At 37.7% G+C, this 15,157-nt stretch overlaps 3 protein-coding genes across 8 annotated transcripts; 2 read left to right on the top strand and 1 right to left on the bottom strand.

The window, feature by feature from the left end:
• The first annotated feature begins 18 nt into the window (after positions 1 to 18).
• On the top strand, positions 19 to 8,050 carry LOC117548793 (guanine nucleotide-binding protein G(o) subunit alpha-like). Its single transcript, XM_034220266.1, has 10 exons — positions 19 to 112; positions 629 to 758; positions 858 to 949; positions 1,066 to 1,158; positions 1,724 to 1,884; positions 3,777 to 3,905; positions 5,991 to 6,120; positions 6,256 to 6,327; positions 7,290 to 7,377; positions 7,856 to 8,050. Exons 1-10 carry the CDS (start codon positions 74 to 76, stop codon positions 8,038 to 8,040), a joined length of 1,119 nt encoding a protein of 372 aa, XP_034076157.1. The 5' UTR covers positions 19 to 73; the 3' UTR covers positions 8,041 to 8,050.
• A 378-nt stretch (positions 8,051 to 8,428) lies between these two features.
• On the bottom strand, positions 8,429 to 10,152 carry LOC117548790 (neuropeptide B-like). Its single transcript, XM_034220261.1, has 2 exons — positions 9,833 to 10,152; positions 8,429 to 8,910 (listed from the first exon to the last, which is right to left on the bottom strand). The coding sequence occupies exons 1-2, from the start codon at positions 10,088 to 10,090 to the stop codon at positions 8,782 to 8,784; spliced, it is 387 nt and encodes a 128-aa protein (XP_034076152.1). The 5' UTR covers positions 10,091 to 10,152; the 3' UTR covers positions 8,429 to 8,781.
• Positions 10,153 to 10,724: 572 nt separating this feature from the next.
• On the top strand, positions 10,725 to 14,345 carry LOC117548739 (B-cell receptor CD22-like). Of its 6 annotated transcripts, XR_004569365.1 has the most exons (10): positions 10,725 to 10,892; positions 10,975 to 11,322; positions 11,408 to 11,665; positions 11,757 to 12,011; positions 12,234 to 12,321; positions 12,742 to 12,796; positions 13,052 to 13,179; positions 13,265 to 13,320; positions 13,405 to 13,480; positions 14,256 to 14,345. XR_004569365.1 is itself a non-coding variant. In XM_034220172.1 (9 exons), the coding sequence occupies exons 1-8, from the start codon at positions 10,838 to 10,840 to the stop codon at positions 13,289 to 13,291; spliced, it is 1,191 nt and encodes a 396-aa protein (XP_034076063.1). In that variant the 5' UTR covers positions 10,725 to 10,837; the 3' UTR covers positions 13,292 to 13,320; positions 13,405 to 13,566. The 6 variants fall into 6 exon arrangements, 5 of the variants coding, with proteins under 5 accessions (XP_034076063.1, XP_034076062.1, XP_034076064.1 ...); XM_034220172.1 differs by lacking the exon at positions 14,256 to 14,345 and having other exon boundaries at positions 13,052 to 13,156; positions 13,405 to 13,566; XM_034220171.1 differs by lacking the exon at positions 14,256 to 14,345 and having other exon boundaries at positions 13,405 to 13,566.
• Positions 14,346 to 15,157: the final 812 nt, after the last annotated feature.

Here is a 15,157-nt window from a genome sequence, read left to right as displayed (position 1 = left end):
ATTAAGCTAATTAGCCCTTCCGTGTCTTGCTAGCTCTGTTGGCAGTTCAGGCTGTGACTCAAACGACACCGTCATGTTTTGTTGTCTAAATATACTGCCAGTCCCACTGCAGGTAAAGAATGTAATCAAATTGTACAACTAATTTATAAATGGAATGCTTTCCGATACAACTAGCCATGAGAGATTCATGGTCATAAGTAATCATCTTTAAACGTTTTGGTTTCCTAACTGTGTAAATTGTCTTCCAATCTAAATTGAGCTATGGAGTAAAACTTCAGGTAGCAGTTCAAGTATAACTTTTTCTCAAATGTAAGTTTGGCTACTGCTCCACATTTATTGAATTTCCTGAGTCTTTTACATGTAATTTTACATCACAAAATGTAGTAGAAATAAACGAAATAGCCTACCATTAAAGGAGGCTAGTTAGCTTATTTTTGAGCTAGTCAAACTTGCTTGCTGTAGTCCAACGAGTTTATAGATTACATTTATGATGTATATGAGTGCCAGAAAATATTTTCTTGATGCTTCTTTTTTGAGGAATGTCATTTACAAATGTGTTAAGTTAGTTTCGTATTTTATTTAAAAGTAGTCCCAAGGTATACATATCCAAATTAAAGATCTTCCTCAGGTCTGCATGGGATTGTGCCCGGATATCACAGAAGAGGGCAAAAAGGCTAAACTCCGGAGCTCTAAAATAGAGCAAGACATTTTTGAGCATGCAAGGACTGAGATGAATGTGGTGAAAATCCTCATGCTTGGTAAGTTAAAAGCATTTAAACACTACTGCAATGCATCAGGTTTCCCTCAAGGCCTATTGGCATTTTGAAGTAAAATCATGTATCTGGTTTGTGTGGTAGGAGCTGCAGAGAGCGGAAAAAGCACCCTCATCAAACAGATTAAGATTATCCACAGTCATGGCTTCTCCAAACAGGACCTCATGAGTTTCAAGGTACTGGAGAGCTGTAAATCAAAAGAAAATGAGCATTAATTGTAACACCCTGAATCTCAAACAACTTGAAGCGCATGAATTATGTGGAAAAAGTTTGATTGTCATTCCCTTCACAGGCCGCGGTACTAGACAATTTGCTGACCTCTATGAGGTTTGTTCTTCGAGGAATGGGGATGCTGAGGATTAACCTTGCTAACAAGAAAAACAAGGTAAGGAATAAAGACACAGTTTTAGATTAAAGTCCTGTAAAGTCTGTTTGCAGTGCCTCTTTGTCACACTATAATGTCAGTCTTCATCTGTATACTACACTTGTCAGTAGATGATTGATAGATTGTAAATGAGATATTGAGCACCTCTTCTTTGGAATAGTCTTCCATTTCAGATCTGCAAAGCTATTTCCGTTGACTCCTTTAAAAGCAAACTGAAAAACCATCTCTTCGCATCGGTCTTCCTTTTAAACTAATTTCCATCAACTAGTTTCGGCTCATCATTACCATCACTTCCGTCGCATGCTTTTATCCCATGATAATACTTATGTTGATGTATAATATAATTTTTATGCTATGTCTTTTGTATTTTGTTTTTGCTTTTGTTTGCTTTGTACAGCCCTTTGAGGCATTTCTTGTGATTTGGGGCTATAATACATTTTGATTTGATTTGAAAGGCACAACATATTGGTCCAGTTTTACCTTCAGGCATTACATTACTTTTACATTTGGGGGAGAAAAAATGACATTGACTTCATCTAATTACCTTTTGTCCCATTTACTACAGATGCATGCTCGCTCCATCTTGTCCTGCAGTCAGTGTTTGGGAGACGACGACGAGCTGCTTCCTTTCGTGGCTCATGCCATATGTGCACTTTGGGCCGATCAAGGGGTGCGGGCAGCTGCAGCCAGAGGTTACGAGTTTGAGCTGAATGACTCTGCACTGTAGTGAGTAGAATGACCTTAAGTGACCAATTATGACAGACAGGGGAAATGTCAAGGGAAATTGCACAGTAAGAAGTGTCTTGTCACCCCTGATCAATACAGAGCAACAGTAAAGCAGGTGCTGAAAAAACCTTGTCTTCAGGAAATGATTCATGTGACATTTGTGGATCGGGATGCCTAATTGGGAGCAAATTAAAAAGCAATGTTTGCAGATATCCAGATAGATGGGGAATTAGGGTGGAGAAGATGAAACGGACTACATTAAAGAGTCTTGTTTAATGAGAAAAGGAGTCAAACGGCATCATAGGTGTGAAGCTGTTGGGTAAGGGGGAAATGCTATAGAGGTTTTGTTGAAGTAGCATTAGCTTCTAATTCAAATATTTTGATATAACTATATTTTACAACATTACATCTCACTGTGTTCTTTATACACCATTTAACAATTATAAACAATCAACATATGTCCCAGTTAATGTCCTGTTGCAGAGCAAGAAACCCATAAACTACATTTATATATACATTTAGCTGTTGCAGTGCAAGTGAGTAACATCAGCTGACAGGAAGTATACATGGACCCAAGCTGTTTCTAGAAAATCTGTTTAGTTAACAAGGTATTTACTAAGAAAGTTTTCCTAAAATTAGATTTTAGAAAACGGCGATATATCAACCTTGCTTGCAATATAATTGAATAGTATCATTATACGAATTGCCAGATTCTCACCAATACACATCCTAGCAGAACTGTTTTATTTATAACCTGTGTCCTTCAGCAGTTGTGCCCTACAATTTGTTTATCAAAAAAGAAACGGCCGGCGAGTGTCATGAAATCCAAACCTTCCCACTCTGCATAGATCCTTCTGTTGAGTGTGTTGTGTCATCAGCTGAAGTGTGGAACATTAACTGAAGTGTGGACACATTTTTGCTAAATGGCAATTTTAATTATTTATTAAAAGATACTCCAGCTAACCAGACTGACAGAAATGATGTGACGGATACATAACCGGAACTCGATTAGTTTTGCTGCTGGAGGATGATATGAATCTCCGCTGGCTGTCTTGCAGTGTTCTCACTCTGCTGGACCCCACACTGATTTCCCCCTGCAGAAATATTGGATTATACGTATCGTGACACACTTGATTTCCCCAGGACCTGAGGGCACGTCAAGGTGTAAAAATACTTCTTGGACATTAGCGTGAACCGAACACTCAATGTAGCTGGAAGGAAATTTGAAATTACAGGGAATTAACGATGGATATAATCTGTGTTTTAAACCTTTTTAACTTATAAGGTTTCATGAATGTGAAGGGTTCATTCAACAAATGACCCAATGGACACGTCTCACTTTGTAATACCTGACATTCTTACTTATCTGTAATTGGTGGTATTAAATCAATGTTAAAAGGTTTATCTATACAACAAGGGTCTAGCATAACAAACCTCCCTGCTGCTAGATCTTCACATCTCGTGGACAGAAGGTCAGGTTACAGCACACATCAGTGCTCTGAAGGAAGAGTTTTTATAGATCATATTTGTGCTCCATAACTAGCATTTCACTCCCATAGCATTGTCAAACCCATGATGCACAGCTGGAAAACTAAAAATAAGGATATACATATTATACCTTTTTTATTTTCATCCACGTGTTTTGCCTATCAAAAACACAATATATGTCGGTTTCATTTAAGTGTATCACTTGAGGGAATTAATCAGATTTCAAACCGCTCCCTCTCGAGTCGCACAATATACTTTTTTCCGGCAGTAATACTCCCCAACACTTTTAAGCAGACTTTGTATAAAATGAGTAACGCAAGCAAAAACTGGATGTGCATCTCCTAACAATTGACTTTTGATCTTCACTAGTTGATGCAGTTTCTTTCGTTTTCTTCCCTCCACAGTTTCTTCGAGAACCTCAGTCGAATAATTTCTCCCAAATATGTTCCTATGGAGACGGATGTTCTGAGAGTGAGAGTGAGGACCTGTGGAATCATTGAGACGCAGTTTCAGCTTCATGACGTGATCTTCCGGTAAGGCTTTCTACACTGGCAGGCAAAGCCAGCAGTGGTTGCAGCTTCTTAGCTTAATGAGAGGGTTATGTTTTTGGAAAGTAAAAACCCAAACCAGAGAGGAGGTGTTCCAATTTATACGTCTGTATCTCACATTATTGTAACTGAGCAAAAAAAGTACATTTGACTAAATGTTTGCCGTGTTTGTTTTCCTACAAGCACATTTCACACCTCTTTAATGGAATTTGAACTGAAACTGGTGACAATTCGATATGGAAATATCGACCAATAAATAACTTTTCGAAAATCATCGACACATCGGTTTTCCAACCAACGGTTTAACAAAGAAAAACCCAAACTCTAGTTTATTGAGGACTTTAGTGTTCTTTTCCATCAGAGTTCATTCACTGTTCACGAAGTTGGTGTACGCTCTATACAATTTCTGCTGTCTGCAGCTAGCTGCTTGTTGAGCCTCTGGAGCTTCAGCCTCGGCACCAACTCTTGAAGGGTCGCTGATAAAGCTGAACTCTCCTGAGCTGAGGGAGGCAGCTGCCTGAGACTCAGACATGAAATATTAATGTCTTCACTGTGCCTGGTTATTCCAGGAATAATAACACATGTAAAGGAAGTGTAGACATAAAACATACAACAAAAGTTACCCTCCTTTCCCCTTGGACCTTTTTGTTTTCAGAGTAAGCAACCAATCAGGATTCTCCCTGCACCGTGTGCTGTGAAGGCATTCAGTGTGCTTGTTATAATACATCTAATCCATACAGTCAATGACTTGATATATATTGCACTTTTTCGTGGTTAGAACTGCATCACAATGCTTCACTTAAGAGATGTTAAAGAATTGGACAATTTTGTAACACTCTTTCATTTAGATCATGTGTCATCAAGATGTATTTTTGAAATAAAATAAAAGTGACACTGTGGAGCCACTGTGTGCTTGAGTGATGAAGAGTGAAGATATTGTGTTATTGAAAACGAGCATAGCATAATAAGGACACGTCTTACTGGATGCCTTAGGTGGTTTCCATTTTATGGCTAAATTCAATAGTGATATTTTCCCACGTATTCCGACCTGTATACGTTTCAAGGACTGTTTTTGCTTTCATAGAAAACTCTGAAAAACTTTAAAAGCCTTATTTTGTACAGCATGGACCTTTTTAAAAAAATGTTAACGCAGAAACTACTGCCGTCAAATGCCGTAGTTTAGGCTTGTTGTCCCCCAGCTTGTTAACCCTGACTCTCGCCCCGGAGTAAACGCTTCATTGCCTCTGACATGAGTACTGCAATCATGCACCTGGAGACTGTCTGGCCCAAATGGGAACTCATTACCTGTGTCAGCGAGACCCTCCACTTCACTTTGTGCAAGATCACTTTTTGAAATGGATTGCCCCAATATTTGAAATGGGGTTTGGATTATCATTGTAATTTTGTATCGAGGCATTTGTTCAACATTTGTCATGTTGCCCTATGATTAAACGTTTTATTTTTTGATTAACTCTTATCTAAGATCTTGCAAAATCGGAAACATCTTTTAAATCTCTTCTCAAAACTTCTCTTTAAAAAAGGTTTCTTACCAATGTGCTTTATTTCCAACATGTCTTGTTATTACTTACTTACTACATTTTTATATTGCTTTTTAGGGATTTTAAAAAGATGGTGTTTTGTTAGTTGTATGATTTTGTTAGTGGTATGATTTTAAGTTATTGTAGGCCTGAAATGTTTGGTTTCTTTTTAAACTATGAACAAAAATCACTTTGTAACTTTTTTTTGTTGAAAAGTGCTATATAAATAAAGTGTTTTATTATTGTTCCTTAATTATAATGTGCTCATTTGACCAGTCTCTTGGAAATGGTCATGCAAAAAGAATCAAACTATGTTCTTGCACATGTTGTCTATGTGACCATAAGGAACTCATTGTATGATAGGCAAGGCAAGTTCATTTATATAGCACTTTTTACCACAAGGCAATTCAAAGTGCTTTACAAAAAAGACATTTAAGAAAATGGCATTTAAAATCAGTCATTAAAAAGAAAAGCTAATAAAATAAACATTAAAAGAACAAATACATGGATGGATTGTGTTTGCTTATTGCAGGATGTATGACGTCGGGGGTCAGCGCAGTGAGAGGAGGAAGTGGCTAAGCTGCTTTGACTGTATTCAGGTTGTGCTGTTTGTCATGGCCCTCAGTAGCTATGATATGACACACACAGAGGACCCTTCAGAGGTATGATAGGAAAAACATTAATCCCATAAAACTAATGTTTTTTCTTTTCTTTTCTTCACTGAATATAAATCGAATTGGGTGCAAACTACATCAATTGTATCTGTCTCTCCCTTCCATATTTTTTTATTTTATTAGAATCGACTGCAGGAGAGTCTTGAACTTTTTACATCCATCTGCACCAACACCGTCTTTGGCAGCACCTCACTGGTAAGTTTATTTGCACATATTTCCGATGGCTTTCTGAAAGGGCAGTATGCTAAAAATAAAATAAGGCCTCACTTAAGAGCTTTATGTTTATTGCCTCTGCCTGTGTGTTATGCTCTTACGGTCTGTTTTTTAAAGCTCATCTAACTCTCTGGAGGTGACTGAAGCACTGAGTGGAGCTTTGAGTAATCCTTCATGCCAAACAGACTGGACACAAACTGGCTAGGATTGACATGCATAATTGGCAAACAACATTTAATTGGGATGTAGGGCATGTGGTTTCTGTTTAGCAAGTTGGCTGTGAGCACTGTTTAACACTGTCATTTAGTTTGATTACCTGTTAATGAGTTTTTGGGGCTATTTAGCATGAATGACTTGTTGCTCAGCAGCATTTATATATGCACTTGATTGACTCGAGGCATTTAGGGGGGAGGGTTATCGTACAGCCCTGTTTCGGACTTCAAAGTTGTGCTTTCATACACTACAGTTATGCTGAATCCAGTTTTTAGTGACAGTTTTGTGTTTTCGTGGACTGCTCCATGGACTAGTCTGTTCACCTGCAGTGTATTAGTGTTATAGAGTGTGTGTGGTTTTAGCTGACGCCTCGCTGAACAGCAGGGTACTTTCTATGTATGTTATAATATGGACGCACCGCATGTATGTACCGTGTCCCTTGTGAGTGGAGGGATTCACAATGTCCTCATTACACAGGATGTATCCTGACATTTCTGTTCGTATACAGCACTACAGGAATTCTATTTTATTTATGAGGGTGATGCTTTCATTTCTTATTTTCAAACTAATGTTATGCTTGTGAAACAGCTTTTCAGAATTGTACCGATGTTATACTGTTGAATGATGGAAGACAATCCTCCTGCCAGTACTGGGCCCTTTATAGAGTGTTGTGTACACTGTTAATTTAAACTTTACACTTTTGGTGTATATCTCTCTCCTCTCTCCTACAGATACTGTTCATGAACAAAACTGACCTTTTCCGGGACAAGATCCTACGCTCCGGAAGACACTTGAGATTGTACCTTTCTAGTTACAAAGGTATGTTGGAGAGGATGGCTTTTTCAAGTTTGAATGACGTGAGAGCTCAACTTTTAATACTCTGGTGGGCACATTGGACATATGTTCTAGTCTTATATTCCTCTAGGAATTAGTTGTATGTGTGTCTCTTTATTTTTTTGCTGGATGTGTCGAAGCATCCCCTCTGTCCGTGTGGTAATCAGAATTCCTCCTGGCCAGAGGCTTCACACACAGTCCTCTTTTTGTTTGTATATAATTTATTCTTCCCTTTCATGGTCATACATATTTTCCACTCATTCGCAGCAACTCACAGGTGAACTTTGCATCATGTTTTATTTGGGAATTGAGGAAAACTTTTGTACAGAATATCACTGTTAGCCATGTTCTTGTTGTATCAATATTAATGAATCGGACTGAATCAGTGGAGTTTGAACTCTTCACTTTACCGAACACTGTTGGTCTCAAGATCTGTCATTTGTTTTCCTTGATCCTCCTCCAGGAGCAGATGGTGACGTGGATGCTGCAGCCCACCACATCACCGCCATGTTCTCCTCGTCCAGTCCTGACAAACCCGTGTACCACCACTTCACCACTGCCACAGACACCTCCAACGTGCAGGTGGTCTTCCACATGGTCATAGATCAGGTCATGAAGGCCAATCTAGCTGATGTCCAGATGCTATAAGTTTCCTGAAGGCTGCTGAGATGTGAATCATTTTAAAGTTAATTTTATTTAGTTTTCCTGTGGAAAAATGTTTTAACTTTTTTTTTTTCTTCAAAATTTTAAATAATTTATTTAAGCAGCTAATATGTTTATTATTATATTATAATATTATTGTTATTATTGTTAGTACATTTTAAGACATTTTAAATAAAAATATGTATTTATACGCATGGTCTATTTTTTTTTAAAAAGCCATTTATTTACAATATCTCTTCTCCATTCAGCTTTACTTCTCCAGTTAGAATAAAACATCACCATATTTAGCACATACATTTATTTACAGATTTGAATGTAAACTATAACTTTAATCAGAGTTTTCCTGGTTTAAATCTTACACTTATAGTGCTTTTTTAATCCCTCTAAATTGAATTCATGACCACAATTATTGTGCTGATTATACAGAATGTAAGACATTTCTTGTAAATGAGAAGGAAAAAGATAATTACGTTCTGATTTGTTTTGCATTCAGTAATTTCAACACATGGCTGCAGTATGATTAATTTATTAATGAAATCTCAGATCAAAAATGTACATTAATACATAACTTTTACAGCTTAATGTTTTAAAGACTTGTATAATAAATAAGTGAAATGGTACATGGAAATTAGCATGTCTTCAATCTAATGCAAAAAGGTGTCAAACTAAGCTAACTCTAAAAGTGAGAGATGTACAGTTTTATAATCCCTGGCCCAGATGTCAGCCTCAGTCTCCTGCACAGTCTGCGGAGTCCAGAGTGAGGAGGACGTCCGCTTTGCACTTAAAGGATCCCTTGCTCTCCTGGAAGAGTTCACAGCTCTGCAGGTCAGGTGTGATGTCTTTGATGCAAACAGGCTGTTGGGAGAGAAAAATAGAAATGATGCTTATCTTTAAACAAATGTTACCTTTTAAGTAAAGTACACTTAAATCAAATAGTGTAATTTTGATTCCCTAACATACTGTATATTCCTGAAGAGAATTATACCAGTACGTAATTGATATGGACAACATCACAATACTTATTTTTCTCCTCTTCCTCGCACTGCAGCACAATTACTTGGTATGTACTACCTCAATGTTTCCATTTTGTTTTACTTTATTCTAATTCTCATTTGAAATGGAACTTCACTGACCTTTGTTCTATACTAGATTTGACAGTTGCATTTAATACTAACTTTGCAGACTGATTTAACATTTCAAAAACATTATTTCAACTTATTAAATGTAATATATTATTCTTTAAAGGACGGTATAAAATGATCTCAACCTCTACCAGCAACATTAGATGCTTAATATATGCCTCAGTAATAAATATAACACCTGAAAGTGCCATTGTGCTAAATAATGAGCCCCTTTATGCTGTTCATTTTATATACAAGACTTTAAATTATAATTAAGTTGTTGTGAATCTGAATGAACTTCTACCATCTTATCCATCCAGCTTTCTTTACATTTGCTAATAGTAAATAGTTTCAATGGTGCTGAGTCCTGCCTGAATTATCCATGAGTGCAGAGGATCTTTGGTTTTATAAAGATATATACATAGATACAAATAATGTATAGTTTGGTCCTAATATTATTCTACATGCTAGCCTCACTATTGAGTGCAATGTTAATAGTTAAGTAATTTATAGTTTCAAGCCTGGGCTTTTTATTGAATTTATTTAGCATCTGATTCTGTAGCATTTGTAATTTGAATGGAAATTGCCTTCGCCAAGTTACCAGTCGCCATGCGTAATGCGTAAAACTGCAAGCCATCCCACCCAACCCCACTCACCATCGTCTTCAGGATGAAATTGTTCTGAGTGAGTTCGGGGAACACGCTGTTGGTCGCCAGCTCGTCGCTGTCTGACGAGTCCAGCTCGGCTCTCCGGGTGTACGGGGATCTGCGGATACCGGACAGCAACCCGGACGCCCTGCCCACCGAGTAGTAGCTCGGGCCAGCCACCTGCTTGTACCATGCCTGCGTCGGACTGCAAGCCACCAGCGCGGAGATGATCACGATGGGCAGCACGAGTTTAGCGTGCATTTCCATGTCGAGAACTGAGGCTTGCGTCTGCGCTCCTCCAACTCTCTGGTGGTCCTTGCTGTCACCGCTTCACTCTTTATAGGGACCCCGTGATCATCCTCTCACACTTTCGTCAACGCAAACGGCTCAGGAGGGATGGGGTGGGGTTGATTTACACACGACGCACATCAGATAAACCCACTACTCCTGGCTAACTTTAAGCCATGTATTATTTTTCAGAAAAGCAATTGGGAAGTCTCGTGTAATAAGTCAAAGCAGGTGGTGTAAAATAACTTTTTTTTTTAAAATAACATTTTTGTTATAAATAGAGATTTATAGAATACACATTTTCGCCTTCCAATTACTCCAACGTAAAAGTGCACATTATGACAGACTATTTCAGATGTTTTATTATAAGCTCTATAAGTCTGATGTACTATTATAATTTTTCACCACCAACTATTTAAAAGTAATGTCAACAATACAATATATTTGAAACGGTTCATGACAATGACTGTGCTCAGACCACATCAAAGAAACATAATTTCCAGTTATACACAGGATGTGTTTCCTCCATTCAGTGCTTGTTTCTCACACGGAAACAGAAAAAGCTTAAGTCCTATCTCGATTTGTTTTGTTCCATTACAGGAAACTACACCCCATGAGAAGCAACTGGAGACAGAGATTGTGCATCTTTAGGCCATTAACAAGCCATAGCTCTCACAAACAAATCATTTATTTTTTGACTTACTCACTCAAGCTGTAACTGAAAACATGCGCATTGAAAAAAAAAACTTGACATGGACTCTGATTCCACTTTTTCTGGCAGGTAGGTACAACATTTACATAATTTAATGTTTTATTAAAATGATAATAATCTTACAGGATATGAATCAATCAATCTCTTTCAGGTGTTTTCTGCAATACATGCAAGGTGATATATCAGCAGCAGCGTATCTGTGCAGTGAAAGGCTCGTCTGTTATCATCCCTTGCTCCTTTTACTGTCCTGAACCCCTGAGAGTGAACGGATGCAGGTGGGTTCATGCCAAGTCTCATTTAAAGGGAACTTTAATATATGGCAGTAACTTTAAAACAGCCCCCAAAAGGTTCCATTTTATTCAGGACAATCGACAAAATTGTTCTTTGAAAATACACCCAGTGGAGCGAAATGATGCAGGAAAATATACGTTCAGGCTTACAACTAACTCCAAAGAGTTCAAATGGAGTCATCAAGTTGGCTCAACATTAAAGGTTGTTGGTAAGTTGCTTTTCCGTAAAAGAACTGATGAACACTCTCTTCAATCTGTCTGGTTTGAAACTAAAGCCATACTTAACTTTTCTAGATTTGAAAGTCTCTGTGACAAATCCTGATGGAAACAGAGCAATGCAGGAAGGCGATTCTTTGAATCTCACTTGCACACACAGCTGTGATGGCGGTAACCTTTCATCGGCCTTCACCTGGTTTAAAAATGGAGAACACATCAATGAAGGATCTATTCTTTATTTAAGCAACATGTCTTCCGAAAACACTGGAAACTACATTTGTTCTTTAAAAACACACACAGGAGCCACTTCAGGAGCCATACATATTGATGTTGAATGTAAGTACTGGACACAAGTTCAACACTTTTACATAATTTGAGTTGACTAATTTCAGACATGATTTCTCTGACAGTAAATCTTTTTTTCCAGATGGCCCTAAGAACACATCAGTGTCTGTCAGTCCGTCGATGGAGGTAGACGCCGGGACAAACGTCAGCTTGATCTGCAGCAGCCATGCAAACCCCCCAGTGGAGAATTATACTTGGTTTAGAGTAGATGCTAAGTTTAGTAAGGATGTCGGACACCAGCCTGTGTTTTTTCCTGATTATGGTGGCAAGTATTTATGCTGTGCCACCAACAAACACGGAAGCCAAAACTCCTCTGTTGTGGTTTTAAAGATAAAAGGTGAGTAGTTTAACATTATTAATATTACCAGCAATTGCAATATTAGCCATGTTGTAAAATAATTAAAATAGATCTAAAAGTTGTCAAAAAACAAAAAAATGTACTGTTATGTTACTTATGTTGGGGATGAATAAGACTCAAGAAAACCTCAAATGAAACATTTTTGTATTATTATTTATTAAATACAGTATGAGTTAAAATACCCTCTGCCTTGTTTCACAGCATATTGGACAACTCTCCCCAGAGAGGTACTTATCATTACTGCTATCACCGTGCTTCTCATTGTGATTGCTCTTATTGCCATCAGAAGGTAAACTTTTATTGATTTTTGATGTCACCATTTCCATTTCTGAAACGTAGATAAGGAAAGGAGCACACTCACTAAGAGGGTGAGGCCTGTATGAAGGACTAGATATTTTTTTGTGTCACTGAGCAGTGGGGAAGTACATGTGTAGAAACATGCAAGTACAGACATTCATACTTAATGAGGAAAGTAATGAGTCTCATCCATTGGCCTCAGATAAACTCAAGTCCCATAAGCAAGTGCCATTGCTGATTGAAAGTATCTCCTGGCTTTCGATAAACATGGCCTGATGTGGCAAAAACTACGACAGACCGCAAATGAGATCCTTGGAGGAATGAGTTATTCATTGCTCAGGGGTCTGCTGATGTATATCACAGCTTTGGTTATGCCTTCTAGCATTGTCGTGATTCTATTTATCTGTTACAGATTCCACAAAGCAAGTACCTGGATAACAGAGACAGGCTGTGAAGAGGAAATACAGGTCATTGTTTTTGTTTATTCAAGACTGCATTCTAGTCTATATTATATTACAATTATAGAAATCTGTTGCAGTTCAATTTGCACAGAGTTCAGCAAAAGAAAGGCACTTCAATCCCTATCTTAAGTCTCTGCTGTATGACAGACACCATAATGGGAAAACACATGACATTGTTTTTGTTGTATGGGTAACACTGAAGCTCATGATAAAACCATAAAGGCAACATTTGACTACATTGTTCAACATATTCTATTTTAGGATTGTATGGAGAATACAGACTATGTCAACTGGCTCAGCTGTGACACTAACCAATCACAAGAGGGACATCCGAGTGAGGGGGGAGCAGAAGTCATCTATACGACTGTATACTTCAATCACAGAAACACGTTTGTATTTTAAAATACATCTTATCAATGTTTTCAATATTGTTGCATTGGAGCTACATGTGTTGATTGATCATATCATCTGCAGGGAGCAGCAGGTGGACTTCCATACTGAGTAAGATGTATTAGCATCACTGTGTTCAGGTAAAGCTTTTGAAAGATCGACTCATTATTATGTATTTTCTTTTACATAAAACACATTAGAAACATTTTTGTTCTCTTTTTAAGGAACCAACTGTCCAACCGAACCTACCCTTCAGATATCAAGCCTCACTACGATATGTGAAGAAATTGTGTTTTGAGGGTAATTGGTTTATGAGTTTGTTTGGAAGTATGTGAAATAAATATGTATTTGCCGCAATAAAGGCTTTCCAACTTTTTTCAAATGCAGTTGTTCTTCAAAAAGACTTTGATGTGTTAAATGTATGATATTTAACAGCTGGTGTTCTGTATTAGTACAGTATATACAATGTACAGGTTCAACTACAGATCACATATTGCATGCCTAGATTATCATTTTGCATTTGAACACTAAATGACCAAAAGTAAACATAGATAGTGAATACAATTGAAATGCTTAAATAATCAAGTACTTGCTTGATAAGTACTTTGTGTTTTAAAAAAAATCACAATACCACAGTTCTGTGCTGTGTCGACAAGACGGCAACATCATAACGGTGTGACATTTCCTCTAAGCAGGGCCTGGTTTCATGTTTACCGGCACTCGGGTTACAATTGAAGCCAAGCCAGTCTGTGGTGTGAGTGACCTGATTTGAGGGAATTGTATATGCCGATACAAAACTTTACATTACAATAAAGGAAGCTTTGCTCAACAGGAGAAGAAGAATAGGAGAAAATACACGCTAACTCTGGAAACAGTTAATGTAGCCTGCAGAAACTTGAAGATCAAAAAGCATCTTAAGGATTACTTGACTAAACTTGAGTATATGGCATACAGGTAGCACTGTCATTGTATCTACTATTATCTATACAGCATATGTATACTGTTTGTAATTCATTATAATAGTGCTGCACTGAGTTGTCTGCAAACATGTTTTCATTGACTGTATCTCCTGCAGGGGGAGCAGATGGATTCTCATGATGATGAAGGTGTGATTTACTGCACAGTGTGCAGGTAAAGCTCAGCGAGCACTTGCACGTTTCAACAATAAAAGACAGTGCAAATACAATTTTCTTATTTATTTCTCAGGGACCAACTCTTTGAACCTCCATATATTAAAAAAACTCTCTAATTAGACAACACGCATACTTCTTTCACACTAACTGGATACAAAATGTGCCAAAGTATCACAAAATGTTACATCAACAATATTTTGTGTGTCTTTTAGTTTTTCTATCCAGACTAATTACTGTTGATTAAACAGAAGACAAGGGCAACAAAAGCTACTTTAAGATTAATGTTAGCGTTAACAAATGTGCACCAACCTCACACCTTGAATAGTTTTCTTATGGCACCCAAAATGATTGTCAAATAAGCAAACATATCTCAAGGTTTCAAAGAGACAACAAAGTTCAGCTACATGGCATTCAATGTTTTATCTTGATTCAGCTGAGTGGCCAATAGACATGAGTAAACTCCATCTGACACTATCCTTACAGCTTTTCAAGAGTGTCCACTGGGCTGATTTTATTTTAACTTGACTTGTGCGTGCATGTATTTCAGTAAATGTATTTATTTTTTGTGTATAGGGACACTTTTTTGAACAAGTTGCAAAGTGAAGACTGGTTTCAACACCTTTGTCACAATCTCCTGACCTGGGAGTGCAGTCTAAGTAACCATGGTAACACGCCCGCACAAAAGGAACCTGGAACATTCAAGATAGGTGTTTCAGCAAGATGAGTTAGGTGACTCATTTTTTCAGCCATCATCGTCCACGTATTAAATCCTTTGGTGAAGAGGAGAGGTCTAGTTTCCGAAAAAACAAAAACGTTCATATATCTGCTCTTTTGCATCTCACCC

This window comes from Gymnodraco acuticeps, unplaced genomic scaffold (genome assembly GCF_902827175.1).
Source record: "Gymnodraco acuticeps unplaced genomic scaffold, fGymAcu1.1, whole genome shotgun sequence".
Lineage (NCBI taxonomy): Eukaryota > Metazoa > Chordata > Actinopteri > Perciformes > Bathydraconidae > Gymnodraco > Gymnodraco acuticeps.
The sequence above is the reverse complement of the archived record's forward strand: the minus strand, read 5'-3'. Positions and strand labels throughout refer to the sequence as shown.

Excerpts from the sequence above, each read along its gene's own strand:
- LOC117548793 (XM_034220266.1), top strand. The coding sequence starts at position 74 with ATGTTTTGTTGTCTAAATATACTGCCAGTCCCACTGCAG. Across the intron at positions 759-857 it reads GGTGAAAATCCTCATGCTTG|GAGCTGCAGAGAGCGGAAAA; the intron begins GTAAGTTAAAAG and ends TTTGTGTGGTAG. Across the intron at positions 6,121-6,255 it reads ACACAGAGGACCCTTCAGAG|AATCGACTGCAGGAGAGTCT; the intron begins GTATGATAGGAA and ends TTATTTTATTAG.
- LOC117548790 (XM_034220261.1), bottom strand. The coding sequence starts at position 10,090 with ATGGAAATGCACGCTAAACTCGTGCTGCCCATCGTGATCATCTCCGCG. Across the intron at positions 8,911-9,832 it reads ATTTCATCCTGAAGACGATG|CCTGTTTGCATCAAAGACAT; the intron begins GTGAGTGGGGTT and ends CTCTCCCAACAG.
- LOC117548739 (XM_034220171.1), top strand. The coding sequence starts at position 10,838 with ATGCGCATTGAAAAAAAAAACTTGACATGGACTCTGATTCCACTTTTT. Across the intron at positions 12,012-12,233 it reads TGTGGTTTTAAAGATAAAAG|CATATTGGACAACTCTCCCC; the intron begins GTGAGTAGTTTA and ends CTTGTTTCACAG. Across the intron at positions 12,797-13,051 it reads GCTGTGAAGAGGAAATACAG|GATTGTATGGAGAATACAGA; the intron begins GTCATTGTTTTT and ends ATTCTATTTTAG.